At 37.5% G+C, this 27,880-nt stretch overlaps 1 protein-coding gene across 3 annotated transcripts in view; it reads right to left on the bottom strand.

The window, feature by feature from the left end:
- Positions 1-27,665, bottom strand: part of IPMK (inositol polyphosphate multikinase) — a 35,193-nt gene extending 7,528 nt beyond the window's left edge. The window contains exons 1-4 of one of the 3 annotated variants that reach the window (XM_045196131.3): positions 26,525-27,665; positions 18,978-19,072; positions 14,227-14,323; positions 3,873-3,991 (exon numbers count right to left, since the gene is read on the bottom strand). In XM_045196131.3, the coding sequence (XP_045052066.1) occupies positions 3,873-3,991; positions 14,227-14,323; positions 18,978-19,072; positions 26,525-26,714 (501 nt within the window). In that variant the 5' untranslated portion in view covers positions 26,715-27,665. Of the gene's footprint in view, positions 1-3,818; positions 3,992-14,226; positions 14,324-18,977; positions 19,073-26,524 lie in introns of all 3 variants that reach the window. The other 2 variants (XM_045196130.3, XM_024561222.4) reach the window with 2 other exon arrangements.
- Positions 27,666-27,880: the final 215 nt, after the last annotated feature.

Raw genomic sequence — 27,880 nt, 5'->3', positions numbered from 1 at the left:
TTAAGACCCCATTTACAAAAATGCAGCAAAAAAGAAACAAAATGTAGAAATTAACTAAATAAAAGTATAATCTACATAAAGGCATTTTTAACAAATTCCTAAGACCTACACACACATACACACACACCACCATGGTCTCAGAGAGGAAGACTCAACATAAAAGGTATGAATTCCAAGTAAATTAATCTACAACTAAAATGAAATTATAATAAAACATCAACAATTTGTATAGCCACATAAGCTAAAGTTCATACAGAAAAGCAAGAATAGACAGGAAAAATCAAAGTAAGATTAATAGGGAGGGACTAACCTTGCCATCCTACCAGATATTAAAATATACTTCATTTATGTAACTGAGGAATAAATGACAATTATAATTGTACACATTTAAAGGTACGATGTGGTTATTTGGTGTACATATACACTGTGTAAAGCTTACTGAGATCAAGATAATTAACACACCTATTATCTTGTGTGCATGTGTGTGGTGAGAACACTTTAGATCTACTTTCAGCCAATTTCAAATATACAATGCTGTATTATTAACTACAGTCACCATGCTGTACTCGTAACTTATTCAACTTATAACTGAAAATCTGCACCCTTTGACCTACATTTCCCATAGCTTCACCCCCCAAACCCTTGGAAGCCACCATTCTAATTTGTCTCTATGAAATCAGCTTTTCTTCTTCTTTCTTTTCTTTTTCCCATATAAAGTAATACCATACAGTATTTGCTGTTTTTTGTCTGGCTTATTATGCTTACGATAATGCTCTCAAGGTCCACCCATATTGTCTCAAATGGCAGGATTTCAAATGCTAATAGGTACAGCATTTTTTGGGGGGTGATAAAAATGTTCTGAAGTTGAATATGGAGATGGTTGCCTAACTCCATAAATATATTAAAACCAATGAATTGTATACTTTAAATGAGTGGATTGAATGGTAGTTAAATCATATGAATGCTATTTTAAAAAATACATCACACAGAGGACCCTCTATTTGTCTGGGGAAACATATGCAATGCCTTATTTATGCACCCTGTGTATGTACCATAAGGCAATGCAAACCCAGTTGAAGGGGTTTTAATAGGAGAATGCCATGATTATTTTGCAATGTTTGGAGAACAGACTGGAAGAAAGAAAAACTGAACTTGAGAGATCAGTTAAGAAACTAGAGTCTGGAGAAGAATAATGATGATAATGGGATTTCAGATGCTTGGGAATTAAAATCAATAGGATTGATGGATGGCTCTGAGAGGATATGGTAGCTACAAGGTTTCCAGTTTGTAAAACTAGTGATGCCATGTATTGAAATAAGGAATAATAGAGATTGTTGCTATTGTTGCTGTTGGTTGTGAGAGAGATGAGTGGATCACTTTTTTATATATTAGTTCTAGATGTTTTTAAGTCATCCAAGTAAAATTTCTAGTAGGACCATAGCAATACAGGTTAGGAGATCAAAGAAAAAAAAGCTGAGGCTAAAGATATGCCTTTGGGAATTATTAGTGTAAGTGAAACTGGACCAACAAGAACAAAGGGAGAAACAAAAGAGAGGGAGTCAGTAAAATGGAACAGAGAGAAATACCTCAATATTTAAAGAATAAATGGAAAATAAACAAGCTGGCAAAGAAAACTACAAGTAGCCTTTGGAAAAAACCAGGAGATGGTGTAGTGTCATGAACACCAATAGGAATATTTTGAGGAAAGACCTAGTTAGCTTTGAAGTTGCTTTTCAAAGTGAAGTAAGGTGAGTAATGAAAATGCCATTTGTATTTAGTGGCATGAAGATGTCATTCGGGACCTTAGTCAGGAGATAATCTGGTGGCATGATGGTGCAAGAGCCAGATTGGAGGTTAAAAATACTAAATGGGAAGTAAGGCAACAGAAATAACTAGATTGGTTGTAAAGAGAAGACAGGTTAAAAGTGGTTTTGATATGGGAGTTGCTTTTTTTTAATTGAGTGATCTGAACATATATAAAACAAAAGGAAAAGAGTCAGGAAAGAGAGACAGAAGTTGAAGATAAAAGACAAGAGAGAATCAATAGTATTAGATTCCTGAAGAGGTGGAAGGGAATGAGATCTGGAGGGCACAGGGAAGAGCTCTGCTTAGACAGGATGGAAGGCTCTTCGATATGACAGGAAGGAATAAAGAGGGAATGGAAGCACTTGCAGGTTAGATATATACATTTGTTGGCAGGAAGTTAAAGGAATTCCTGACTGATGGCTTTAATTGTTTTTTCTGTAGCAGGAGGTAAAGTCCTCTGCTAAAAGTGAGGAAGAAATTGGGAGGGTAAGATCTGAAAACAATTAAGGTTTAAACAGTTGCCCTGTCAGATTCCTGTGGGGTGTTTATTTCTTGTTTGTTTTAACATTATGCCATTAACCTTTCCCCCTTTTACTATATACTCACATTTATAGTTTTCTAAATGAAATAACTACATCAACAATTTCTTTGATCAGAATGCCAAATTCAACTGTGCTGTTATAACCATCACATTGACAATCCATCTATAATGCTCCCTATTAACTTTCCTGTTTAAAACTCAAGAGATCCATATATCATCTTTTATTATGAATTTTAAAACTACCTCACCATGCTTATATAGGTACATAATCATTTATCAAATTTAACCTCCACACCTCTAGAAGATATACTGAAAACCATTTGTTTAGATAATTTTGTTCTACATTACGTCTTTAAAAAAAAAATCCTCACCCAAGAATGTTTCACTGATTTGAGGAGAGGAGGGCGAGAGAGAGAAACAACAATCAGTTGCCTCTCACACGTACCCCGACCCAGGATGGAACCTGCAAACCAGGTATGTGTCCTGACCAAGGGATCGAACCCGCAATGCTTTGGTTTATAGGAGGACACTCCAATCAAACGAGCCACCCAGCCATGGCTCTACATCTTAATCATGGTATATCATTTGCAAAGATGGCCTTAATAATCCTTCTTATCTTTGTGTACACTGCCATTTGTATTGTGACTTCTCTATTCCCACCATCAGAAATGGAGTCTATTTCTCCTCCCAACCAATAATATGGGCTGATCCGGTGATATACTTGGACCTATAAAATTCCAGAAAGTAACTTCCTAACCTAGATTTCAAGAGCCCTTGTAGCTCCCACTTGCCCTCTCAGAATGTGGTACATGACGAAGTTCCAACTAGCCTTCTGGAGGATGAGACCACATGGGAAAAGGCCCATCCAAAAGTTAGAACAAACTCCCAGACACAAGTGTGAGGTCACTTTAGACCATCTAGCCCTAGGCGAGCCATCAGACGCACGCAGCCACACGAGGGACCCGAGGTGAGATCAGCAGAACTGTTTGCTTGACATCAGCTCAAATGCCAACCCAGAGAATCATGAGCAAATAAAATAACTGTTTTTAAACCAGTTTGAAACAGTGACTGAATTTTAGTTTCCCTTTCCTATTTTAAAAACAGAAAAATTACTGAATATATAAACTTAGGACTTTCCTTATGGGAAAATCATAAATAACACTTACTTATCATGTTATTTGTGTTACAGCTAAACTTAAAGCTTCTTTACAACAAAATTACCAGAGTTGGAGTCTTGAGGGTCAGCCATTCACTCATTTATTTGTTAATCACACACTGAGTGTCACAGTCATTCCAGACACTGAACATATCAGCGAACAAGAGATAAAAATCTCTGCCCACACTGGGGAGTTACAGACAACCAAAATCTAAAATATATCATTTTCTGATTCAGTATTATAATGATATCTATAGTTTTCAAGAATAGAACATGTAAAAGAAATGTGTGTATTATACTAATAATCACTCTTACCCGCATGCCAAGCACCAAGAACCCAATCTCTTCCATTAATGGGTACTTGCTGACCTGTTGCTGAATCTTCTCAGATGAGGCAAAAGGATCATAGCTTTTTCGCCCTATCTTTACATCCATTATACAGGGCTTGTTAAATTTATGGGTCACATCTTCCAGTTTCAGGTATAAATCTGTTATTAAAGAAAAACTTTAATTAATGATAGGCAAACATTTTACTACTCAAGTAACTTCTATGGAAATAAAATGAGGAAAACATAAAACTGAGAAAAAAGTCAAAATAACTCCACATTCAACTATTAGTATATAAATATCACAGAGAAACTCTTGCAAGAGGTGGTTTAAACAAATACAACCATAAGCAAAAGGTATGAAGTAGATATAAGGTTTCCAAGGACATTAAAAAGGCAATGAGATTACTTTAAAAGTTGTTATAGAATGAATTCCCCTTTTAAATACAATTTATGTCATGTATGCCTTAGCAGATTTCTTAGCATTTTAATAATTTTTAAAAAGCTTATTCTTCATTTAAAATTAGTAACAGGAATAAATCCTTCCCACAGAGTATACAATAGAAAAATGGGTTAAGAAAGGTAAATCGGCCCTGATTGGTGTGGCTCAGTGCGTTGGGCTATGTCTCACAAACCAAAAGGTCACCGGTCAGATTCCCAGTCAGGGCACATGCTTGGGTTGCAGGCCAGGTCCCCAGTTAGGAATGAGAGGCAACCAGGCAATGTTTCTCCCCTTCCCTCTCCCCAACTCTAAAAATAAATAAATAAAGTCTTAAAAAAAAATAAATCAATCCCAATGATGGTCACTGTCAAATATACTTTCCACTCTCACTAGTCTCAGAAGAAAAACAAATAACTTGCTTTTTAGAATACAAATATCCTCAACCCTCATAAATTCATTTATAAACCACGTTGCCAACCTGCATACATCTTCCTACAGAAAATCACAAATGACAATTCAAGTAAAAAATTATAAAAGCTTCAGTTATCACACTAGCTGAACTATTTACAACTTTAGCTTGAAAGTAAGGGTCCACGTGCACCAAGAGAAGGAAGTAAGGAAAAAAATTCTTCCTCCCATTCCTGGGTGAAAGAATCTGCCCAAAGTTCTGAATGATATTGCGATTTTAAGTTATGATTATAATAAGAAACATTTTTCCTAAAAACTTTCCTCAAAGACAGGAGAGATTGTATCTGCTTTTATGAAAGTAACATATAAAGTTAGAAAATATGTACATTTTGCATGAGGTAAAAAAAAGGTACCAGGGAAAAAAAGACTTACCCTCTAATATCTTTTCCCCTATCCCACTAGAGACTTATAATTATTCTTTTTACAAACCACCTATATTATTTACTTAGTATTTGTTCTAAGTCAACATTTTTTCCAATCACAGTTTACATTCAATATTATTCTGTATTAGTTTCAGGTGTACAGCAAAGTGGACAGAAAATCATATACTCTACAGAGTGCTCCCCCCAATGCCTCAAGCACCCACCTGCTGACTCCGCACAGAGTCATCACGTCACCGCTGACTATGTTCCCTGTGCTGTAATCCACATCTCTGGGACTATTTTGTAACTACCCATTTGTACTGCTTAATTCCTTCAAGTTGTTCACCCAGCCCCCGTAGTCCCTCCCCTCCAACAACTGTCAGTCTATTCTCTGTGTCTACAAATCTACTTCTCTTTTATTCATTTTGTTCTTTAGATTACACACGTAAGTGAAATCATGTGGTATTTGTCTTTCTCTGACTTATTTCGCTTAACATAATACCCTCTAGGTCCATCAATGCTGTTGCAAAAGGCAAGATTTCATTCTTTTTATGGCTGAATAGGACTCCATTGTGTAAATGTACCACAGCTTTCATTATCTACTCATCATTATTTTCTACTTGCCAATTTGATAGTGATTAAAAACAAACAATAAACTTTTTTTACACAATGAGATAGAAATAACAAAAGCTACAGTAGAGTAGAGAAAATCTGAATATAAAAAAATACTACTTCTTCCTTCTCCCTACTTCTTCCTTTTCTCCTTGGGAAGAAGGAAAATGTAAATGCAAACTCTATATATGAAGGGGTACTCCCCAAAAAACCGAATTTATAAAAAATTGTGTATTTATTCTTACACGTTTCAATGCCAGTCACCTTCCAAGTACTCTCCATTTAATGCAATCCACCAATCGAGACATTTTTTCGAAAGGTCTCAAAAACAGGTTTCAAACTCATCAATTCTGATGCTTTTTAGTGCTGCTACTATTTTTTTTTTTTTACCTCTTCCACATCAGCAAAACGATTCCCCTTCTTCATCCAGGGGAAACAAAATAAAGTTGTATGGGGTGAGATCGAGTGACTAGGAAGGGTGGGGCATAGGGGTCATGCCGGTTTTTGGTCAAAAACTGCTGAACACTCATCACCGTGTGGACAGGCATATTTGTAAATCACCCATCATAAAATGGGTAACTTCATTGAAAGAATCTTCCAAAAAAAATCACTGAAGGTAAACACAGCCTCTCACAACAATGCCAGCTGGTACACTGATAGATGGTTCTTAGAACACTCACCTAGCAGGGGAAGCCTGTACTACAAGGCGCCCCCCTCCAGAAAATAATTCTGGTTTTTTGGGGTCCTCCCTTGTATGACAGGGATACAATCTATGTTCATTGAATGAGTGTTTGCCCTTCTCATTCCTACTGCCCAGTCGAGCTTTGGGCTTGGCCTTCCTCACACTATAATAATTGAGTCACTCCTTCAGTAACTAAACCTGAGTGGTTTATTTAACTTTTTTTTTTTTGACTAGCCAAATGTGTTTTTCTTTACCTTACTTTCAGGTTCTTGATATGTTTTATGTGATTAGAATTCCCAAAGAACTGCTAGATTACTGTTTATAGCTTTAAGGAAATGACCCTTAGGTTAAGGTTTACTGAGAACTGGTTTAGTGTTTTCTTTTAGATCTCCAGCCTCAATTTTTTTAAAGTGAAAGTAAAAAATTTCAGATCCTCATTTCTATCTTACCCTCTAGGTTATAATCACCAAAAGCTCTGGAGATGTAGAGTTTTTAAGAAAGAGTATGACGTTATGTATCTAGCAACTTGCCACAGGTGCTTTTGAATGAAATAGGTACTAAATAGGAAAATGGAGCATGATATTAGTCTTGAGATCTTTACTGATTTTTCTACAGGTCATCAGCACTAGAAATAAATCTGAATACTAATATTGCTAATAGAGATTATCTCTCTAGAGTTTAAGGCATTTTACTATAGGGAAGCTTCACAAGGCAATACCACACACTGGACAAAAGGGGACACTTTTTTAGCTAGGTCTCTCTGGGTATATATTGTTGCAGTATTTTTCAATTTTTAGGCAAACAGAAAATAAGTTCTAAAACTCATCCAAAAAGTCTGATGGAATAAGATAAACGTCCTATCTGGAATAGTTTAGGTTCATTCTCAGGTTAAGGAAATAAATTACACTAATTTGATATCTGGAAAATACCTTAGAAAATAATTGATATTACTTGATATATAATCTGCATATAAAGATAGAATTTTGAATATTAAAAAAATGAAGAGAGCAGGGTTTTACATATATACACACATCTATGTATATATAAATCATGAAGATAGACAGCATAATAACTAGATTTACTTTTTCAAATTCTAGAAAGCTCTATTCAGTACAACAGATCCTGATGAAGTTGGTCGCCACAGGCCCAAGGATTGGGATTGGCATTTGTGACCTCAGATCTTAAGAGAGCTATTCCGTAACATTCCAAAAGGCTTAGTCTTGAACTTCTGGCCAAAATGGAGGCAGAGGTAGATACACTTTGCCTCCTTGTACAACCAAAAGAAAGACAACAAATTTAAAAATAAAAAATTATTAGAACTGCCAGAAAATCAAACTGTTCGGAAGTCTGACAACCAAGGAGTTAAAGAAGAAACATTCATTTAGACTGGTGGGAAGGGCAGAGACGGGCAGCCCAGGTAGAGAGGACCCACAGCAAGGCAGCAGCTGGCAGACTAGGTGGTCCCACATTCGCATTCTGATAAACCAGGAGAATTAACTGGGGAGTGAGACAGACCACGAAACCTAGGGTTCCAGCTCAGGGAAATAAAGCCTCAAAACCTCTGGCTGTAAAAACCTATGGGGGTTGTGGCAGCAGACAAAATTCCCAGCCTTAAAGGAAAGTTCTTTTGGGAGACCTGCAGGGTCCTAGAATGTACACAAGCCAACCCACCCAGGAATCAGCACAAGGGCCAAATTTGCTTGTGGTTAGCGGGGGAAGTGACTGAAAGCTGGAAAGGAGCTGAGCAAGCAGCATTGTTCCCTCTCTGACGCCTCCCCCAAATATAGCACCACATGCCAGCCAAGTGGGTTGCCCCGCCCTGGAAAATACCTAATGCTCCCTTACAAAAAAATATGGCACAAATGAAAGAACAGATCAAAGCTCCAAAAATAGAACTTAGAGATAGCCAATCTATTAGATGGAGAGCTGAAAACATTGGTAATCAGGATGCTCACAGAAATGGCTGAGTATGGTCATAAAACAGAGGAAGAAGTGAAGGCTATGCAAAGTGAAATAAAGGAAAATAGACAGTGAAGGTAAGAAAACCAGGACACAAATCAATGATTTGGACCAGAAGGAAGAAATAAACATTCAACCAGAATAGAACGAAGAAACAAGAATGCAAAAAAATGAGGAGAGGCCGAGGAACCTCCAGGACAACTTTAAATTTTCCAACATCCAAATCATAGGGGTGTCAGAAGGAGAACAGAAAGAGCAAGAAACGGAAAATTCATTGGAAAAAATAATGAAGGAGAACTTCCCCAATCTGGCAAAGGAAATAGACTTCCAGGAAGTCCAGGAAGCTCAGAGAGTCCCAAAGAAGTTGGACCCAAGGCAACACATACCAAGGCTCATCATAATTACATTACCCAAGATTAAAGATAAAGAGAGAATCTTAAAAGCAGCAAGAGAAAAGGACAGTTACCTACAAAGGAGTTCCCATAAGGCTATCAGATGATTTCTCAAAAGAAACCTTGCAAGCAAGAAGGGGCTGGAAAGAAGAATTCCAAGTCATGAAAGGCAAGGACCTACATCCAAGATTACTCTATCCAGCCAAGTTATCATTTAGAATGGAAGGGCAGATAAAGTGTTTCCCAGATAAGGTCAAGTTAAAGGAATTAATCATCACCAAGCCCCTATTACATGAAATGTTAAAGGGACTTATCTAAGAAAAAGAAGATGATCAAAAATATGAACAGTAAAATGACAATAAACTCACAACTATCAACAACTTAACCTAAAAAAGAAAAGTGAACTAAGCAAACAACTAGAACAGGAACAGAATCACAGAAATAGAGGTCACATGGAGGGTTAGCAGCAGGGATGGGGCGGGGGGGAAGGTACAGGGAATAAAAAGCGTAATTGGTAGATACAAAATAAACAGAGGGAGGTTAAGAACAGTATAGGAAATGGAGAAACCAAAGAACTATATGTATGACCCATGGATATGAACTAAGGGGTAGGGGGGGAATGCTAGTAGGAGGGAAGGTGTAGGGTGGAGGGAAATAAAGTGGAGAAAAAAGTGGGGACAATTGTAATAGCATAATCAATATAATATATTTTTTAAAAGGTTTAGTTTTGGTACTTGTGTAAGAAATAAAAGGACATCTACTTTTCATAAACACATGAAGTTCATTACAAGAGGTTACACTAACAAGAAATATAGTTAAGTTTAAGAGGCTATGGCTGTAAGAGATAAATCTATTATTTATCTATTAATTTATGGAAAGTATGTACAGAATTTCTATAGTTCCTTAATTTTTTGAGGTAAAGATCATGAAAATAACTACCAGATAAGGCAAAATACACTACTTCATGCTGTTATAAGCAGACTATTAAGTAAGATTTCTCAGTGGCTTTACCAATGACATGGTTATCATGCCCAAAGATTTATATACTTCATGCTGTTGATCACAGTGTAAGATTATACACTACTAAGAATGAAGGAAGCTTGTGTATTTTAAATATAATTTCTATTTAAGATATATAATTAAATGTAATTATCTTGAATATAAATTAAATACAGGGTGGGACAAAAGTAGGTTTACAGTTGTTCAAATGAAAATAATACAATTAATAAATAATAATACAAGAATAAACTGTGTTCCATGTACTCACAATTGTAAACCTACTTCGGTCCCGCCCTGTACAGAAATTATTGTTTTATAATATATTAATCATAAAAAATTCCTATAGCAAATTTTCTACTGTTGGAATACAGTCCTTACACTCTGAGAAGCAGACAATTTCCCAGTATCAAAGGAGGAAAAAATGTAAACATTTGAAGCATCGTGGAAAAATCAAAAGAACTACAAATAACTACATAGTAAAGATGAGTAACTAGTTGCTTTAAAGCACACGTGGCAAACACAAGGCCTGCGGGCCCAATCCGGCCCTCCACCTTGTTTTATCAGGCCCGCCACCTTCTTTCTACCCAGTTAAGGAGTAGTTAGTTACATTTGTACAGTCCTAAAATTACATTCAGCCCTTTGAAGGCAACCACGAGGCTGATGTGGCCCCAAGTGAAAATGAGTTTGACACCCCTGCTTTAAAGAAAGACAAGGAAAAGGGTACTTAGGGAGTTGAAGGAAAGCTTATTTAGGTGTCTTATTAATGAGTATCACTGATTGTATAAATTAGAAGAATATGGGTTCCAAGTTTCATTGAGCTCTTCCTACCATAACTAGAAAGTGTACAGGCATTGACTATATCATCTTTATTTCTACAGCTCCCAAAAAGAAGAAGAAAAGGCCAGGTGGGAAACACCTGCCCAACTACGAAGCCAAATGGAAAAACAGAAAGCTTTGCTGTGCTTTTCACATCAATAATCAGCCAGTTCTGAGAGCAGCAGCAGATGAAAGGAGAATAATAAGGAGAGCCCTGGCTGGTGGGGTTCAGTGGATTAAGTGCCATCCTGCAAACCAAGGGATCACCAGTTCGATTCCCAGTCAGGACACATGCCTGGCTTGCCAGCCAGGTCCCCCGTGGGTGGTGGTACATGAGAGGCAACCACATACTGATGTTTCTCTCCCTCTCTTTCTCCCTCCCTTCCCTTGTCTAAAAATCAATAAATAAAAATCTTAAAAAAATAAATGGAGATACTGAGCCTCTAAATTTGGGGTAAAGAGGGAGAGAGGGAACAGACATGTAGGCCGCCTAATGTCAGTACATGCTTCCTTAAACCTGACGAGTTACTGGATCCAGAAACCTACGATCAATCAGGCTGCACATTATATTTGAGAATTCTCAATTTGCTTAAACCTGCTTAAACAAATGCTTTTTCTACCTTCCAAATAACTATCAACAAAAGGTCGCTGATGGTACATGTACTAGGAATTTGTGTGCTTATACACAGGTACAAATAAGATTTAATACATTTAAACTAGCCCAAAATCTTCGAAGATAATCTCCAATAAATGTTTCTCTTAAAAGAGACTTCCATTGGCTGTGTTATACAAGTAGCTAATAGTGATAATTATACAATTCTATAAATATACTGAAATCTACTAAATTGTACACTTTAAACAGGTGAGTTTTGCCCTAACTGGTGTGGCTCAGTGGGTTGGACATTGTCCTGCAAACCAGAAGGTTGCCAGTTCGATTCCTGATCAGGGCACATGCCTGGCTGCAGCCTATCGATGTTTCCCTCCCTCTTTCTACCTCCTTTCCCCTCTAGCAAATACATTCTTTTTTTTTTTTTTTAAAGGGGTGAGTTTTATGGTATGTGAATTTTCTCTCAGTAAAACTGTCAAAAATTTTAAAAGACAACACATTCTTAAATTTCTCTCAAGTTACAATAGTTTACTCAAAAAATTGGTAGGTACTTTCTACATTTTACTACTTTGGATTATAAGGACCATTTCAAGCTTTATAAAAGCACATAAGATGGCCAAATAAAAAGGATCAGTAAATAAATCATGTCATTAACTTAATACTATGTAAAGTACAGTAACACAAACAACAGTATCCTACTAAAATTAAAGAATATACTGTTGACCCTTGAACAACAGGGGTTTGAAGTGTTCAGGTCAATCCACTTAGACTTTTTTCAGTAAGTACTATAAATATACTTTCTCTTCCTTACAACTTTCTTAATAACATTTTCTTTCCCCTGGCTTACTTTATTGTAAGAATACAGTACATAATACATATAACATACAAAATATGTGTTACATTATCAGTAAAGCTTCTAGTCAACAGAAGACTATTAGTAGTTTTGGGGAGTCAAAAATGTTGTACACGGATTTTTGTCTGTTCGGGAAGGTGGGGGTTGGGGTCAGCACCCCAACAACTCACATAGTTCAAGGGTCAACTGTATTTATTTTCATAATCCTGTGGGCTAGGCATGTAAAAAGGTTTCTGGTTTTCTATTTGTTTCATTTATAATCAAAAGGAAAAAAACAGAAAGATGAGTCCATGAGCTCTCCAACAAAATGAAAGTTAAACAACCTGCATGGTGCAACAGTTTCATCCAACTTCTTGACCAGAGCCCACAAAATAGGAAAGGAACGGAAAATCCCGAGTCAACTGTTCTTATATGGAACCACTCTATAATACATGTGTACTTTTTATTCCCTACCCTTCCCCCCTTCTATTTCCATTTTCTCCTCTCACTTTCCTCACTTCATCTTCTCATCTCAGCAGCACCAATATTTCCAGTCATACTGAAATAAGAGTATTAGAGTTTGCAAAGCATTCTCATATAACATAACCTGCATTTTCACAACTCTACATGGTATTAGTCAATGTATTGATGAAAAAGTAGATCTCAAAAAAGGTCAATAAATTAGCCATGTTCACAAAACTTGGAAGTAAGCAAGAACTAAGACAAGTCTTTTGACTTCAGTGGTACTGCTCTTTCTGTATTAGCGCAGGTGTTCCTCAAGGTTATTTAGTATGGAAGACAAAAAAAGGTTGTTGATTGCTAACAAGCCATCGATTTTTAAATCATGTGCTACTAATCCTAAATTATAAAATGTGATTTTTAATAAGACTTTTTCTCTTATCCAAATTTTCTGTATACTCTACTTTTCAAAATAAAGATGATGTTTGCTCAGTTATTCTACCTCTTCTAAACAATCTTTTAAAACTGGGCATTTAATTATCTAGATATCTAACACCATCCTTGGCAACCTTTGTTAATCTTTCAATGTCACTTTCTTGAGGAATAATGATTTGCTCTAAATTAAACATCAATCAGTAGCAAAGTAAATTGAAATCCAGCTATCCTACATTCAAATGGAAATTCCTATGATCATAATGAGAATTAAAATAATCTAAGCAACATGGTGATCTGTATCAGAAACAGGTACCTGGGACTAAGACAAAAAAGAAGGGAGGGGAAGGAAGGGAAGGAGAGGAAGCCTGGGCTTACTTTTTCCCCCTTCCATATGGCTGAAGTACAGGAGAATCCTAAATACCCAGAGGAACCATGGATTAATACTATCTGATGATACTCACAGGGAGATACAATGATTCCCTATTAATGAAACTTGACACACAATGAATCAAAGGAAGACAAAGAACTGAGGAAAAGAACAAGGTCAAACTGGAGCTCCCCTCTTTCCAATTCTCAAAATAGAGTTCAAGTACTATCTACATTTAAAAAGCTTATAGCTTTTATTTAACAAGCATATCACTGAACTCCAACATAAATCTGCATAATCAAAATGTCTGGGCGTTAAGCCTATTAATTTGCATTTTAACCGGCCTATGGGTTATTCTTCAACTCAGTCAACTTTGAAACTCTTACCCTATTCATGAACTTTCAATAGCTACACAGTGAAACTGTTTGTTTAATTAAATTCTGTCTGCTCAGTCAAAGGCCCTGAAGTGGCAAATACAGCTTCAAGTACTAACTAATATTAAGAGAGAGAAATGCTGTGCCCTTACGTAGATCACAGTTTGCCCTCTATGAAACTTACTGGTATTTTTTAAAATATTGCAATTTAAAGCCCAGTGGGGGGAGGAGGAAAGAGTGGGATAGGAGATGGCAAGGGAAGGGGGGGAGTTAAGCAAAGAAAATACACTTCCTGATTTTTTTCCTCTTCAAAATGCAAAAAAGAAAATTGCCCACATAGTAGAATAAAAATAACATCTGTAAATTAATATAGTATTTGGTATACATTATTTTCATTTAATTAGACTGATCATTAATTTGTATATGCCATTTAATAAACTGGTTTTGAAGGCAAAAGTAGAGAATGATTAGGAAGGAAAACACACATGTATTCTGTTTTTATAATACTAGGCTTACTTTTATATAAAGCCTCTTAAAAAGCCACTCTCCTGAATTAAAACTAAAATATAAATTTTTAGGAAAAGAAATTACCATTTGGTGCAGTGGGAGGTGACCAGATGCCATAATATTTTGGCAAATATTTTCGTAGCTCTAAAAGAACACCATCAGTACAATCAGCAGCATAAACCTGAAATAGGAAAATATAACTTGCATGTTAGTTTCTTATAATGCTCTATAATTATCCTACACATTTCTCAACTGAAATAATACTGATGATCATAATTTATCTGGCATGAAGTTTCAACTGGAAGTAAATTTGAACAAGTAAAAAAAGAGTACTCTGTTTCCAATGAAAACTATGTATTGTTTAGAGCACATTCTTGATGATCTAATTCTAGCCTTTCGTCGTCCTTGAACTATTTTACAAAGCAAGCTGTAAATAACTCTTAGCAAATACAAAGTAATTCTTGTCCATATACCTGCAAATAAATTCTGTCCAGAGAAAATTCAATGGACTTCCCTCCACCCCCATGGAAGGGAGGAGTTTTGTGTCCATACATGACTTCATTTCAACTTCCCTTTAGTCCACGTAAAATTCTGCTTCTTTGACTTTTCTTTTGAACCAATTTTACCATCTACCTGGTTCCCTCATTAAATAATAAGTTTAACAAAATCTTTAACACACACTTATTTTATACCACACACTTATTTTATACCTGTAAGAGAATTGTGATTTTACCCTTTTAAAAAACATATCCATTAGCTCAATGTATTGTACATCTAATCATTGTTCATCTAATTCCTCAATTTATAAGCAGTAATAATTCTAGAAAATACTAGAAATGTCTAGATATCCTGGAACTAGATTCTTAATTTTCTTCCTTGACGAGGAGAGAAAATATTTTGTTTTAAAAACAACTTGTAAGATATTTTATTTAATTAAATCTTTCAAATATGGTCTACCTATTATCTAAAGCCATTGAAGTTCACTGCTGTAAAATGCTTATGAAATCTTAATGATTATAATTCTTACATATGTGAAACCATATTCATGTCAAGTAGTTACATACAAGAGTTCCACAGAATAAACTCAGGTGACTCACCAAATACCCACGTGATACACTGTATTTCCCAGCCTCCCCTGTTGAAAAGTGAGCAGAAGCGACAGTAGTCACTCCCAGGCCAAGGTAATTAAGAGCAGAGTGTACTTTATTACCCTCTGTTCCTGGCACAATGACAGTGAGGGCAATGTTCACGATGTAACAAGATGGAGGACCCAAGTACATCTCTATGTACTGACCTAAAGAAGGTCATGATACATTTATAAGTGAAAAATATAAAAGAATTAGACAATAGAGAGGTGAACTTGTTCTTTTTAAATATTTTTTTTACAGTACTAGAACTGGCATTTACTACAACATGCCAGACAAGGTAACCTAAAAACCTTTCTACTTAGAAATGTAGGAAAGTATACAACAAATATTTTTAAAGTGCATAGCTGAGCTCCCAAGGGAAGAAAGGAAATTCATAGGCATTTAAAATTAAGAGGAAACCAAACTGTTAACCTGAGCAATGACGTGTGGGTTTCATAGAGGTCCACACTTAAGACTTGAATCAAAGGGTCTCTGAACTTCAGGTCCAGGCATAGATGAGGACAGAGTTATATTGAAATAGGGCGATCAAATAAAAGTCTAAATACTGAATAGTTAAAAACCTTAGCATGTGCCCTGGCCAGGTGGCTCAGTTGGTTGGAGCATCATCCCAGTATATCAAAAGGTTGTGGGTTTGATCCCCAGTCAGGGCATGTACAGGAGGCAATCAGTCAATGTTTCTCTCTCTCTCTCTTCCTCATTCTTCTCTCTCTAAAATCAATTTAAAATTATATATATATATATTATATATATATAATATTATATAATATATATATTATATATATATAATATTATATAATATATATATTATATATATATAATATATATATATCTCCCCTTGGGTAAGGATTAAAAAAAAAAAACCTTGGCATCCTTCTCCCTTCCCACCACACTGCAAGAAAGCTGGTGGCCACGCTGATTGAGAAAAAGAGAGAAATCGCAACAACAAGATAAGGAATAAAAAGAGAGAAATAGCCACAACAAGTTAAGAAATAAAAAGAGTCACAACTAGACACAGCAGAGATTTTTAAGTATACTATAAACAACTTCACCAACTGGGCAATCTTGTATAAAAATCTAATTAACTATGTTTCTACTATCATATTAACAAAAAAAAAAAATCAGGACATTTAAGAAACCAAATCACTGGTTAAAAATATAATCCTTGCCAGGAACAAAGAAAAGAATTAAAGGAAAAAGGAAGGATAGAAAGGAGGAAAGGAATAAAGAGAAACAGATGGGAAAAGGACTCTGATGAATTTATAGTTGTTCTATCAAGCCTTTAATGAACAAAATCCCTATGCGATACAAAGTCTTCCACATAATAGAACACGAAATGCTCCTCAACCCATTCTACGAAGCTAAAAGGAACTTGATATCAAAACCAAACAAGGAAAATAAGTGAAGAAAATAGTTCAAGCTCATTTATAAAGCATAACTCTAAAAAATTTGAAATAAAATGCTTGCAAACAAAATTCAGTAATGTGTATTATTAAAAATAAAAAGACGTGTCCTAGTAGGTTTTATTCCAAAAAATGAAAGGTGATGTAACATTAGATTATTTATTATGGCATTTATGACATTAATAGATTGAAGGAGGAAACACATATGATCATTTCAATAGATACAAAAAAGGTAGCTGGAATATATTCAATACCTAGTCATACTTTAAATTGTTTTCTGAACTAAAAATAGAAAGGATGCTGCATACCTTCTCTCTTCCACTTCCACAATATTCTACCCAAGAAGCTGACCTGAATCAAAGGCATCAATAGGGTCCCTTGCCCTCTTGTCATTGTCTCTTACTGGTGCAAGAGTGGAAGATAGAAGAGTTGAAGTCAGGTTATTTACTTCTCTAGTTCCCTCCTTATCAGATCCTATCTTCTCATAAAGTTATGTTCCCTGGGTTCCAGTAACCACACCCTCTCCTTGCCTTTACAGGCCCAGGGATGTTACAGCATTCTCTCATGCAGGCGACCTTAAACTCTGACAACACCTTTGTCAAAAATCCCTTCATTAAACTAACAGAGTACATCATTTGTTTACTGACAGAACCTTGACTCACACAAAAGGCAATTTCCTTAACCTAGGAAGAAGTATCCATCAAACCCCAAAGAGAGAGGCATACTTTAGCGGGGAAATGTTAAAAGCACTTTGTTGTATGAGAGGAAGATATCCCCCCATCATAGCTTCTATTGAGCCCTAGACCGGAAGTCTTTGACAGAAGTATATAAGAAGTATATAGATTCAAAAGGTACAAACAAAACCTCTAGTCACAAAAGACATCATTGTCTATACAGAAAATAATCAAAATTGTTAAGAGAATCTCAGATAAATACAAGTTAAAAATAGTTGAGCAAGACTACCAGATATAAGAACACTAGACAAATAATCTTTTTCATTCTTATATTTTAGCAATCATTTGAAAACTTAATTCAAAAAATATTGTTTATAATTGAAACAAAAAATAAGGTACCGAGAATAAATCTGACAAATTCTGTACAAGACTTCTACAGAGTAAATATAAAATAATTTCTTCAAAAACACGCAGTATGTATCAGTGAAAAGCATATGTTCTAGAGCTACACAAACTGCATTCAAACCCTGGGACCGCCCTGTACTTTGGCATGATCGTGATCACATTATTTAAACAAACTATGCCTTAGAGTGCACATGTATAAAATGAGGGACATAGCAGTCCCTACCTCACAGAGAGTTGTGAGGCTTAAATGACTTAATAATGGTAAAGCATTTATAACAATACTTGTATGTTTATTTTAGCATGTATTTTTTTTTACTTGTACCTAAACTTAAGAGCTAAAGCCATAAAATTTAGACAAAAACATAAGCATAAATCTTCATGACTTTAGATATGACACCAAAAGACAAGTGACAAAAGAAAACAGATACACTGAACTTTAATATTTAAAAATGTTAATATTTAAAAATATTTGAAAAACACTAGGAAAAAAGTGAAAAGACAACCCAAAGAATGGGGAAAAATATTTGCAAGTCAAAACCTGATCAGGGACTTGTATCTAGAATATGCACAGAACTCCTACAACTAAATAAAAAAGACAACCCAATGAAGAAATGAACAAAGGATCTAAACAGACATTACTCCAGAGAAGGTTTACATACAGTCTCTAAATACATGAAAAAATGTCCAACATCATTGGTCATTAGAGAAATGCATTCACTTGGACAGCCATTAAGGGGGTACAACAGTGAGGGGGGGACCTAACAAGTGTTGATGGGGATGTAGAGAAATCATAAGCCTCATACATCGCTGGTGGAAATATAAAATGGTACAGCCACTTTGGGAAACACTTTGACAGTCCCTCAAAAAGATAATATGGAATTATCATAGGACCTACCAATTCCAGTCCTAGCTATGTATCCCCCAAAATTGGAAACAGGCACTCAAATAAATACTTGTACATTGAATGTTCAAAGCAGCTCTACTTACAAAAGCCAAAAAACAATCCAAAGGTCCATCAGTGGATGAATGGATAAACAAAGTATGGTATGTAAGTAAATGGAATATTAGCCATAAAAAGGAACACGGTATAAATGTAAACTACAATGTAAATGTACCTTAAAATGCCCTAGTCATATGTGTAATTAGATGTTACGTCTGCCCCACCAGAAAACTGAAAAACACTTCGAGTTCAACAAAACAAATCTTACCTCACTTACCATATTATAGAATTCTAGCTCTCTTGGACCCCTTGGAGGTGGCTGCAGCTGTTTCAAAACCGTGCCATCTGGATGTTGCAAGATACCTGCGAACAAAAATTGGATATCTGTTAATGCTTTAATAATTGTGTACCTTGCATCCTAGGATAGATATAGATTTGTTCCTGAAGTTACAGATAAACCACTTTCATAAATTTAAGGGTTTCTTTTTACTTATTTCAGAAATTTTAACATTCAACCAACATATTTCAGTGCTTGTTATATGCAAAGCACCAGAATAAATTCTAAATAGCTTGGTTTCATTGTCCCCAACTATTTCCCTTATAGCCACTTTTTCCCTATTAGCCACTTTCTAATAAATGTGTATAAATTTTTATAGAAATTCTTCAGTAACAGACTTTTCAGATGTTAATTTATAGTTTAACAAGAAGCAAGTTAAAAGCAGCAGCAGCAGCAAAAACTCATCTCACCTTTATAAAGAGAAAAAAATGTTAACAGTAGTCCTATATGAATCTGCTGCTTTGTATTTATTTCTCTTATCTGTTATAAGAAAGCAAACAATTTTTTTTCTTGATTTAGATGCACAGTGTACAGCTGTAGAGATAGACTAAGGGCACCTAGCCAAGGGGAAAAGTCAGGGCACCAAGCCTGGAGCAGGAAAGGGCATCTTTTTATAATCTGCCCTTTTTCTAAAAGAAGGAGCCTTTTTCTAAAGTCACTATATATGTACTAGTGCTGGCCCTATCCCTATACCATGAAGACTCATTCCCAAATTTATGTTAAAATCTCAAATTTCCATATATTGAGTTTTCACAAAATCATGCCAGTTAGAACACAATAAGGCTCAAATAAACCTATTTATAACTTTAATAAAGTATGCCACTTTCTATTGCTATTGACAAGTGTCAGAATTCTTTTTCTTTCTATTCTTCCTTTTTTAAATTGAACTTATTGAGGTGACACTGGTTAACAAAATTACAAGTTTCAGATGCACGATTCCACAACACATCATCTGTACACAGTATTGTGTGTTCACCACCCCAAGTCAAGTCTCCTTCCATCACCATTTATCCCCCCTACCCTCCCCCACCACTCTACTCTTTTGAAGTGTAGGGAATTTCTAATTATGATAAAAATGCAGAATTTAATCAACAGAAGCAGAGAGTCTCAATTTAAGACTATAGCCATCAAGTTATTTAATACCTAGATATAGGATAGGTAAATATTAATCCATACGGGTAAGACTGGTTGGTAGGATTTGGGGACTTTAAGATGTAGTCTAATATAACTAAAAATTAGTAAAGAGAAATTATAATCCTGAAGGTTGTGATATGTAGAACAAGAAAGATCTTCTCTCCCACGGTAAGAGATAATTTCTATGGGCCAATGAAGAGTGGTAGATGAAAAGAAACCTTGATGAACTTAATTCCAAAAGGTGGAGAACATGGAGAATTCATAAATGAGGAGAGAACCTTGGCAGCTTCTCTTGGGGCAGGCAGCTAGTCTATATACAGGTACACCTGCCATTAAACAAATATTCTATCAGGTAAGCAACAATGAGCTTGCCTGTAGTCAACAGTGTGGTGTGGCAGGATGGATTAGACACAACAGTCCTAACAGACTGTTTGGTCCAGCTATTCTCCTACACTACTCACTCTGCAACACATCCCATCTAAGTTTTCAGAAAAAGTGGAAGAGAAGAGAAGTGGATGGAAGAGAAGACAGTAATTTCAGGCATTCTCCCTATGACGTGAATTCAAGGATTCAAACGTAAACCAACAGTATCTTAAACTGAAGACAAATCCCTCCCAGCTGAAAAACTGTGGAAAAAAAAAAAAAAAAGCATCTTGAAAGACTGAACCAGTAACAGATATACTGAATCTAAGACCACAGCCCAGGATCAGTTTAACTAAATTCTAGAAAGAATATGACCTATCAGCCTCTTACCCTAGCAGAGGGAAGGACTTTCAGTCTTTGTGGAACAAAACAAAAAAGAGTACACTTCGTTCCCCACTGTTCTTTAAATAAAATGTGAAAATCCAATAAAAAAATACAATAAAAGATACGTCCAAAAAATCAACAAAATATGATGCATAATCAAGAGAAAACAGACAACTGACAAACATAGAAACTGACAAATGATCAAGTAATTTTTCTTTGATCAAGTAATTTTAATTAACAAACGAGGGTGTTAAAACAATTATAAACATGTAAAAATTATAGAAAAATGGATATAAATGCTGAATAGATGAGGTATTTCAGGAGAGAAATTGAAATTTTTTAAAAAGACCTAGAACAAAGAGTTAAACAGGAATACTGAAAAAAAAAAATCCTTTCACAAGTCAGCCTCCCTAAAGTAAGATTGCAACAGAGGAATTTCAAGCCCATGGTGCACTAAAGGTTTATTGGTCTACTCGGTCTTCTATACAACACACCATAAATATGTGGATTAAACAACAGATACTTATTTTCTCACAGTTCTAGAGGCTAGAAGTCCCAGATCAAGGTGCCAGTCATGTTGGCTCCCGGTGACAGCTGTCTTTCAGCTTGTAGCCTCCTGACTTTGTCCTCACATGCGCGGGGGAGAAGGAAATGAGAGAAGGAGGGAGTGGGAGGGGGAGAAGAGAGCGAGAGCAAGAACAAGAACAAGAACATTCTCCTGTCTCTTTATAAGAACACTAATCCTACTGGATCATGCCCCCCATCCTTGTGACCTCATTCATCTTAATTACCTCTATAAAGGCCCTAGGTCCAAACACAATCATATTGAGGCTTGTTTTTTTTCTCCCTAACATTTGAATTTTAAGGGACACACATTCAGTCCATAACAGAAGATAAACGTAACAGTAACAAAATTCAAACTTGACTCTACTACTGACTAGATTGGTTCAAACACCAACATTAACAGCCTAGCAGAAGAGGCGTATTAATTTCAGGCAAAAATACTGTGTGCGTAAATTGCTTCAGTCCTATACATCATGTCCAAAATTTTTTTTTTAATTTACAAGACATACAAAAAAGGGGAAAAAAAATCACTGTCAAGAGTTAATGCAGTGGATGGAACAGTTTGAGATGACACTGATGTTATAAATTACCAGAGGAGCTTAAAATAAGCATGATTAATATGTTAAAGGTTATATTAGAAAAGGCAAAAAAATGCATGAAAAGATGGGGAATTCAGCAGAGAGAAAATTTGAGTCAAGTGGACCATTAGAAATAAAAAACGAGCCTCGGCTGGTGTGGCTCAGTGGAGCCGGCCTACAAACCAAAGATCACTGCCGATTCCCAACAGGAGCACATGCCTGGGTTGCAGTCGGACCTGGTAGGGGGCGTGCAAGAGGCAAACACACGAAGTTTCACTCCCTTTCTCTTCCTTCCTTCCCCTCCCTCTAAAAATAATTTTAAAAATCTTAAAATAAAAAGAAATAAACAAGATAACAGAGTCAAAAAATGCCTTCTGCGGGTTCATCAGTAAACACAAAATAACAGAGGAAGGAATCAGTGAATTTGATAACAAGTCAACAGAAATTTTCCGAATTGAAACACAAAGAAGAAAAAAAAACGAGTGGAAAAAATCATAAGCAAGTATCCAAGGTCTATGGAGCATCAGTCTCAGAAAACTATCATTTAAATCCCCCCCACCCCAGCCAAAACAGCTGCACCCCTGTTCTTTGCATCCATTATTCACAACAGCCAAGAGGTGGAAGCAACCTAACGTCCACCAAGAGATGAAATGGATTTTTTATAAGGGTTACAGAAATACACACTGAAGTACTAATGTATAAAGGGGCATACAACCTATTCCAAATAGTTCAGGAAAAAAATAAATGCAAAATCAAACATTCAGAAAAATGTTAAGTTCTCTGTATTGTTCTTGCAACTTTTCTGTAAGTTTGAAATCATTTAAAGTGAATTGAGTTTCAGAGGATATCTAATAACATAGGCCAGTAAACCAAAAAAGTTATGGCTTTTCCCCAAAAAACAGTTATCAGTTTAAATCCCTTTTCCCTATAGACTACCTCATTCTATATCCTAAATTGGATCTGGACACAAATACCAGATTTCAACTATTTGTCTTAATCTTTAAGGACTTCTGAAAGAAATTAATGGTACATGTCATGTATTAAAACAAAAGGGACCCTTATGCTAACTTTGGTGAGCTTTGGGAATTTTAATTGGTAGCAATCACACTTTTGCTAAACTTTCCTATAGAAAAGGTTATACAATGCACATGGTATATAATAAACAATAATGTTTAATATATAACATAATAGCAAAAAAATGGTGAAAATCTAAAAATCCAACACTAGAGGAAAAAATATACCCACACTATAGAATATAACAGTTTTTTAAAGAATAAAGTATACCATAAATATAAAAATATGGATATATGAACTACATGATATAATACAGACTGGAAACAAAAAGTTGCTGATATACATGTTTCTACGAAAAACCAGAATTGTATTTTGTGTTCATGTATGTGTCCCGAAACAAAGGCTTGAAAGGACACACCCGATACAGTTACCAGCTATTGCCCTGGGGAGAGAGCAAGTAGGGGGAAGGGCACTACTATACTGTTTTACTCTTCAAGTTCTTTTTCTTAAAAGATCATGTACTAGTTTTATAATTTTAAAGAAAGCGGGGGGGAAAAAACTGTATTCTGAGAAATAAGATTTCAATGTACTTTGATGAAATATGATTACAGTGGAGAACATAAAATATAATAGATATCAGAACTGTAACACTGTTGTCACTTAACTATAACAAGATCTATTTTTCTGTTCAAGTACTGTTATTGGTTCTATGTCTTTAATTTTTGACAAAGCCAATGTTGATGTAAGAAATAACCAAACCAGTAGGGATTTTTTTATTATAAGAGTTTATTTCAGCCCAAACTGGTAACAGTTGCTGGGAAGCAAGATCTCAAATGCTCCTCAGAATGGCAGTTTGCAGTTTCTTGTATGCTTTTGAAATTAAGGACGATTACATGAAGGTGGAAGAAAGCAAGAAGAAAATTGAATTATAGGATAGTAAACAAAATTATCTGCCCTCTAGAAGCTGGGTATTTCAAAGGTGTGTTAATCTTAGATGCAAAAAACAATGGACACGGCTTGCTAAACGCAAAGATAAATCTTTTACTAAGTTATATACCCACCCTGCCTGCCCATTTTTATGATCAGATCACCCTGTGAGGTTACTTTCCAGAACCCTTTTTTCATCCACACCAACAACTCTTTTGGAAATAGGTAAGATATGAATCCTAAATCGAAAAACCCTGGTTACTCAATGATAGTAACAAACATTTTTAAAAGCAAATATCCACACAACGTTTTAAGAAAGTGTTTTTCTGAGAATTTCACTTGATAGCCCAACCAAACTGTGATTTAATACATAAGGTACTTTAGAACTGTAAGTGGTTTATTATACTGGAAAGACATAACTTCCTAAACTCTGAAGTACTATCTTGTTATCCATTTTATAAATAGGGAAGATTATCATATGGTGTCCTTTCTCTAACACTATAGGCAAGACTGTGTAAATAGCTGAGAATTAAATTCATCAAATATTTATTAAATTGCTAACACAGAATGTTTGAGGCACTGTGCACTGGTCATACAAAGACAGTCCCTTAGTCTTACAAAAAAAAAAATCTTACAAAATTGAAAAAGAAGTTTATTTTAAATTGAATGCAATAAATTAAAGTTTAGACTCCTTCCTCTAGAATCTAAACTACTCCTCTAATTAGGTAATTTGGGTGACAAATTCTTTCATCCACTGTTTGCCATGTAGTTTTAAGTCACACTCAAGGTACATTTGTAATGAGTCAGAGATAACTCTCTGAAAAGGCTCATATTACATACTCTGATTAGCAGTAGTTACACCCTTAAGTGCCAGTCATCGCTTTTGTGTTAATGTTGGGATCTTTCCCTCTCTTCTCCTTTACACAGAAGTCAATCTCTAGGGACCCTTAGGAAACAATTTTCGTTCAGGCCTCTAGAATAGTATCGGGAATATTATCACTACAATTCATCAATGTAAAACAACTGGTATGCACCTAAACCTATTAACAATAATTCCTTAGGTACTCTCACATTCTCATTACCTGAAGTGACACACAAGAATATATATGCTAAGCATCCTGAGGACGTTGTTTCCTTACATCTGTGCTAAACACCTTGAGAATGATGTTTGCTTCCTTACCCGGGGCACTAAAGGAATGGGCATTTTCCCCCTTCCACTCCTTCCGGAGTTCAACTGAGCTGAATGTACAAGGGGATAAACAGATTGGGTGTCTAACCGAAGGAACTCACAATTTGGTGGGGAGAAAGCGTATCAACTACATGACATCATTAAGGCCCAGCTTTCAACGAAAGGAGGAAAAGATAAAAGTAGTGGGAAATGCTGCTCTTGGAGAAATAACATACTGTGCATTCAAACAAGTATTCATCCATTTTCAAACTCTTTGAGTCATCTGCAAGCACAATACAAGGTGGAAAAACCGTGCTCTGAGGCAGGACCCTTGGTTTCCTGATTCGAACACTGCAGTTGTGCGGCTTAAGGCTTGTCACTTAACCAGACTTGGCATCAGTTATGTCATCCAAAAATGTATTATTTAACTAGCCTAAACTCAAATCATCTTACCAGCATAAGCCGAATTGTCTCTAGTGGCCTTCAGGTCTAAGATCTGTTTTACTAACACACTCCTCCACCAGACTCCCCGGGGAAGCAAGGTGAGTACGCTAGGTGAACTACAGTTTCTAAACTGAACTGTACGTCATCAAGATAATAAACTGAGATAGGCCCTACATTGTGCTTTAAACGTTGTGAGCTCAAAAAAATGTATTGCACAGGCCACGATAATCTGATATAAAGATGGATCCAGAATAACTGAATGTCCTGCCCGAGTACCATTCTAGTACAACAGCAGGGTGTAGTTTCCTACCAAGAATCCGAGTTTCTGCTACTGGAACCACGCCTCCTGGAGATATCAGGAAAACCTCCCAAGGGCTGGGAGGGATCTCAGATAAGACAAGAACTCAAAAAAATAAAATAAAATAAAGGCGGGGGAGGGGCGGGGAGCTGTTTTTCCCTCCCCTCCTGCTATGCACTGAAAAACAGGCACTAGATTAGCATCATCTGCATTTCATTCCTTCTCTTTTGCAATAGCTACCCATTTATAATAAACAGACCTCGTGCTCGGTGGAGAATTTACTTCCCCGTCCAGTAAAACTGAAGTTCCTTATTTTCACTAAAGACGCTGTCTCCAATCAACACCCACCCTCCCGGGGGAGAGGACCAAGCACTCCTCTCCCTGCCACCTTCTACTTAACAGCGTAAGCCTGACGCCCCACACCCTAGAGTCGCCCCACTTTTTGACACCCTGCTGCACGGGTCGCGAGGCTCTGGGGGAGAGCGGAAGAGGCCCGCGCGAAGACCAGGGGGGCGTCCGGCCAGTGGGCGCCAGGCTGCCTCCGCCGGCCGGGGATTCAGGGAGACGAAAGGGGAGCGGCGAGCCCCACGCCACCCCTACTTACCCACTTTGTCCTTCCCGTACTTGTGCCCGGCCACCTGATGCGACAGGGGCACGCAGCCGTTGAGGAAGCGGAGCCTGCCACCCGCCGGTTTCGGGGCGCTCTCGGAAACGGCCTCGCTCGCCGGTGGGATCCGGATTTCTGGGGGACCAGGCGCCTCGAGCGGGAGGGGGGATGGTGGCTCCGTTGCCATAACCGAGAGCTGAAGCGATAGCGGCAGCGAGGGCAGGAAAAAAAAAATAGGGCGGAGGGAGGGTGAGCCGGGGAAGCCTGGGGTCGCTCAGACTCGGCGGTGAGGAGGCCCGGGGGTTCCCGCGGCGGGTGCCCGCTGAGGCCCGGGGAGGGGGCCCATGACGCCGCGGAGGCAGGGGCGCTGCCCTGCCCAACTCCCGGCGGAGCACGGATCCCGGGTCCCACTGCCCTGCCGCCGCGGCCGCCAGCCCGGGCGCAGCCCAGCGTCGGAACCGAGCCGAGGCGCTCCCTCGGGCCCTGACGGAGACGGCGGCCCCACCTCCTGCGCCCCCGCCCCCTCCCGCCTTCCTCCAGTCCCCTCCGCAGCCGCGCGCGCGTCAGCACCGCCCGCACCGCCGCGGGCGAGAGCTTCCGACTGCGCGACGCGCCGCCGCCGCCGCCACTGAGCATGCCCGCGGGCCGCCCGACGGGACCCCTGGGGCGGGGTAGGACGCGGGAGGGTGGGCCGCGGCGGAGGAGGAGACCTGGTTGGGGCGAGCACACCGGCGGTCCTTCACCCCAGACCCCCGGCCAGAGTAAGAGGCCGTGAGCGCTGTTGTGCTTTCATTCATTCAGGGCGCGTTTCAGCGGTTCTGGGGACAGGCTCAAAGGCCTGGGGCTTCTAGTTTTGATGAGCGGTCAGTCACGTGTCAGGAGAGTGAGGAGGCAGCTGCAGCGCCAAGGGTGGCCTGGGGGGCCACTCCTTAACTGCAATCAACTCCCTCAAACTCCCACCCCACGCAGAAACGACAGAAGTAAAACCAGGCAGCTTCTTAGAAGACGCGCCTTCAAAACACCCTTCAAGTTAATCCTAGCCTTTCCCTAAATTGGTGCCCCTAAACGGCTCTTACTTAAAAAAAAAAAGTTTGGAACCGACACTGACTGTAAAAGTCTCTCCCACTCGACCCTTAGCGCAGGTTCAAAGGTCCTCGACCGATGACTGGGTCAAAGGCCGAGAAAGGGGTGTACACCGGGAGCAAGCAGAGATTATGGAATGGGACTATGCTCGACTTGCGTCTTCCACTGGCATTTTATACGAAACCTAGACCTTGCCTTGCAGGTACCAGACTGGATACGAAATGTTTAAGTAAAAAATCTTAGATATCTGATTATGACAACTGTCCTTCT

The sequence above is a fragment of the Desmodus rotundus genome, chromosome 4 (genome assembly GCF_022682495.2).
Source record: "Desmodus rotundus isolate HL8 chromosome 4, HLdesRot8A.1, whole genome shotgun sequence".
Taxonomy (NCBI): Eukaryota; Metazoa; Chordata; class Mammalia; order Chiroptera; family Phyllostomidae; genus Desmodus; species Desmodus rotundus.
The sequence above is the reverse complement of the archived record's forward strand: the minus strand, read 5'-3'. Positions and strand labels throughout refer to the sequence as shown.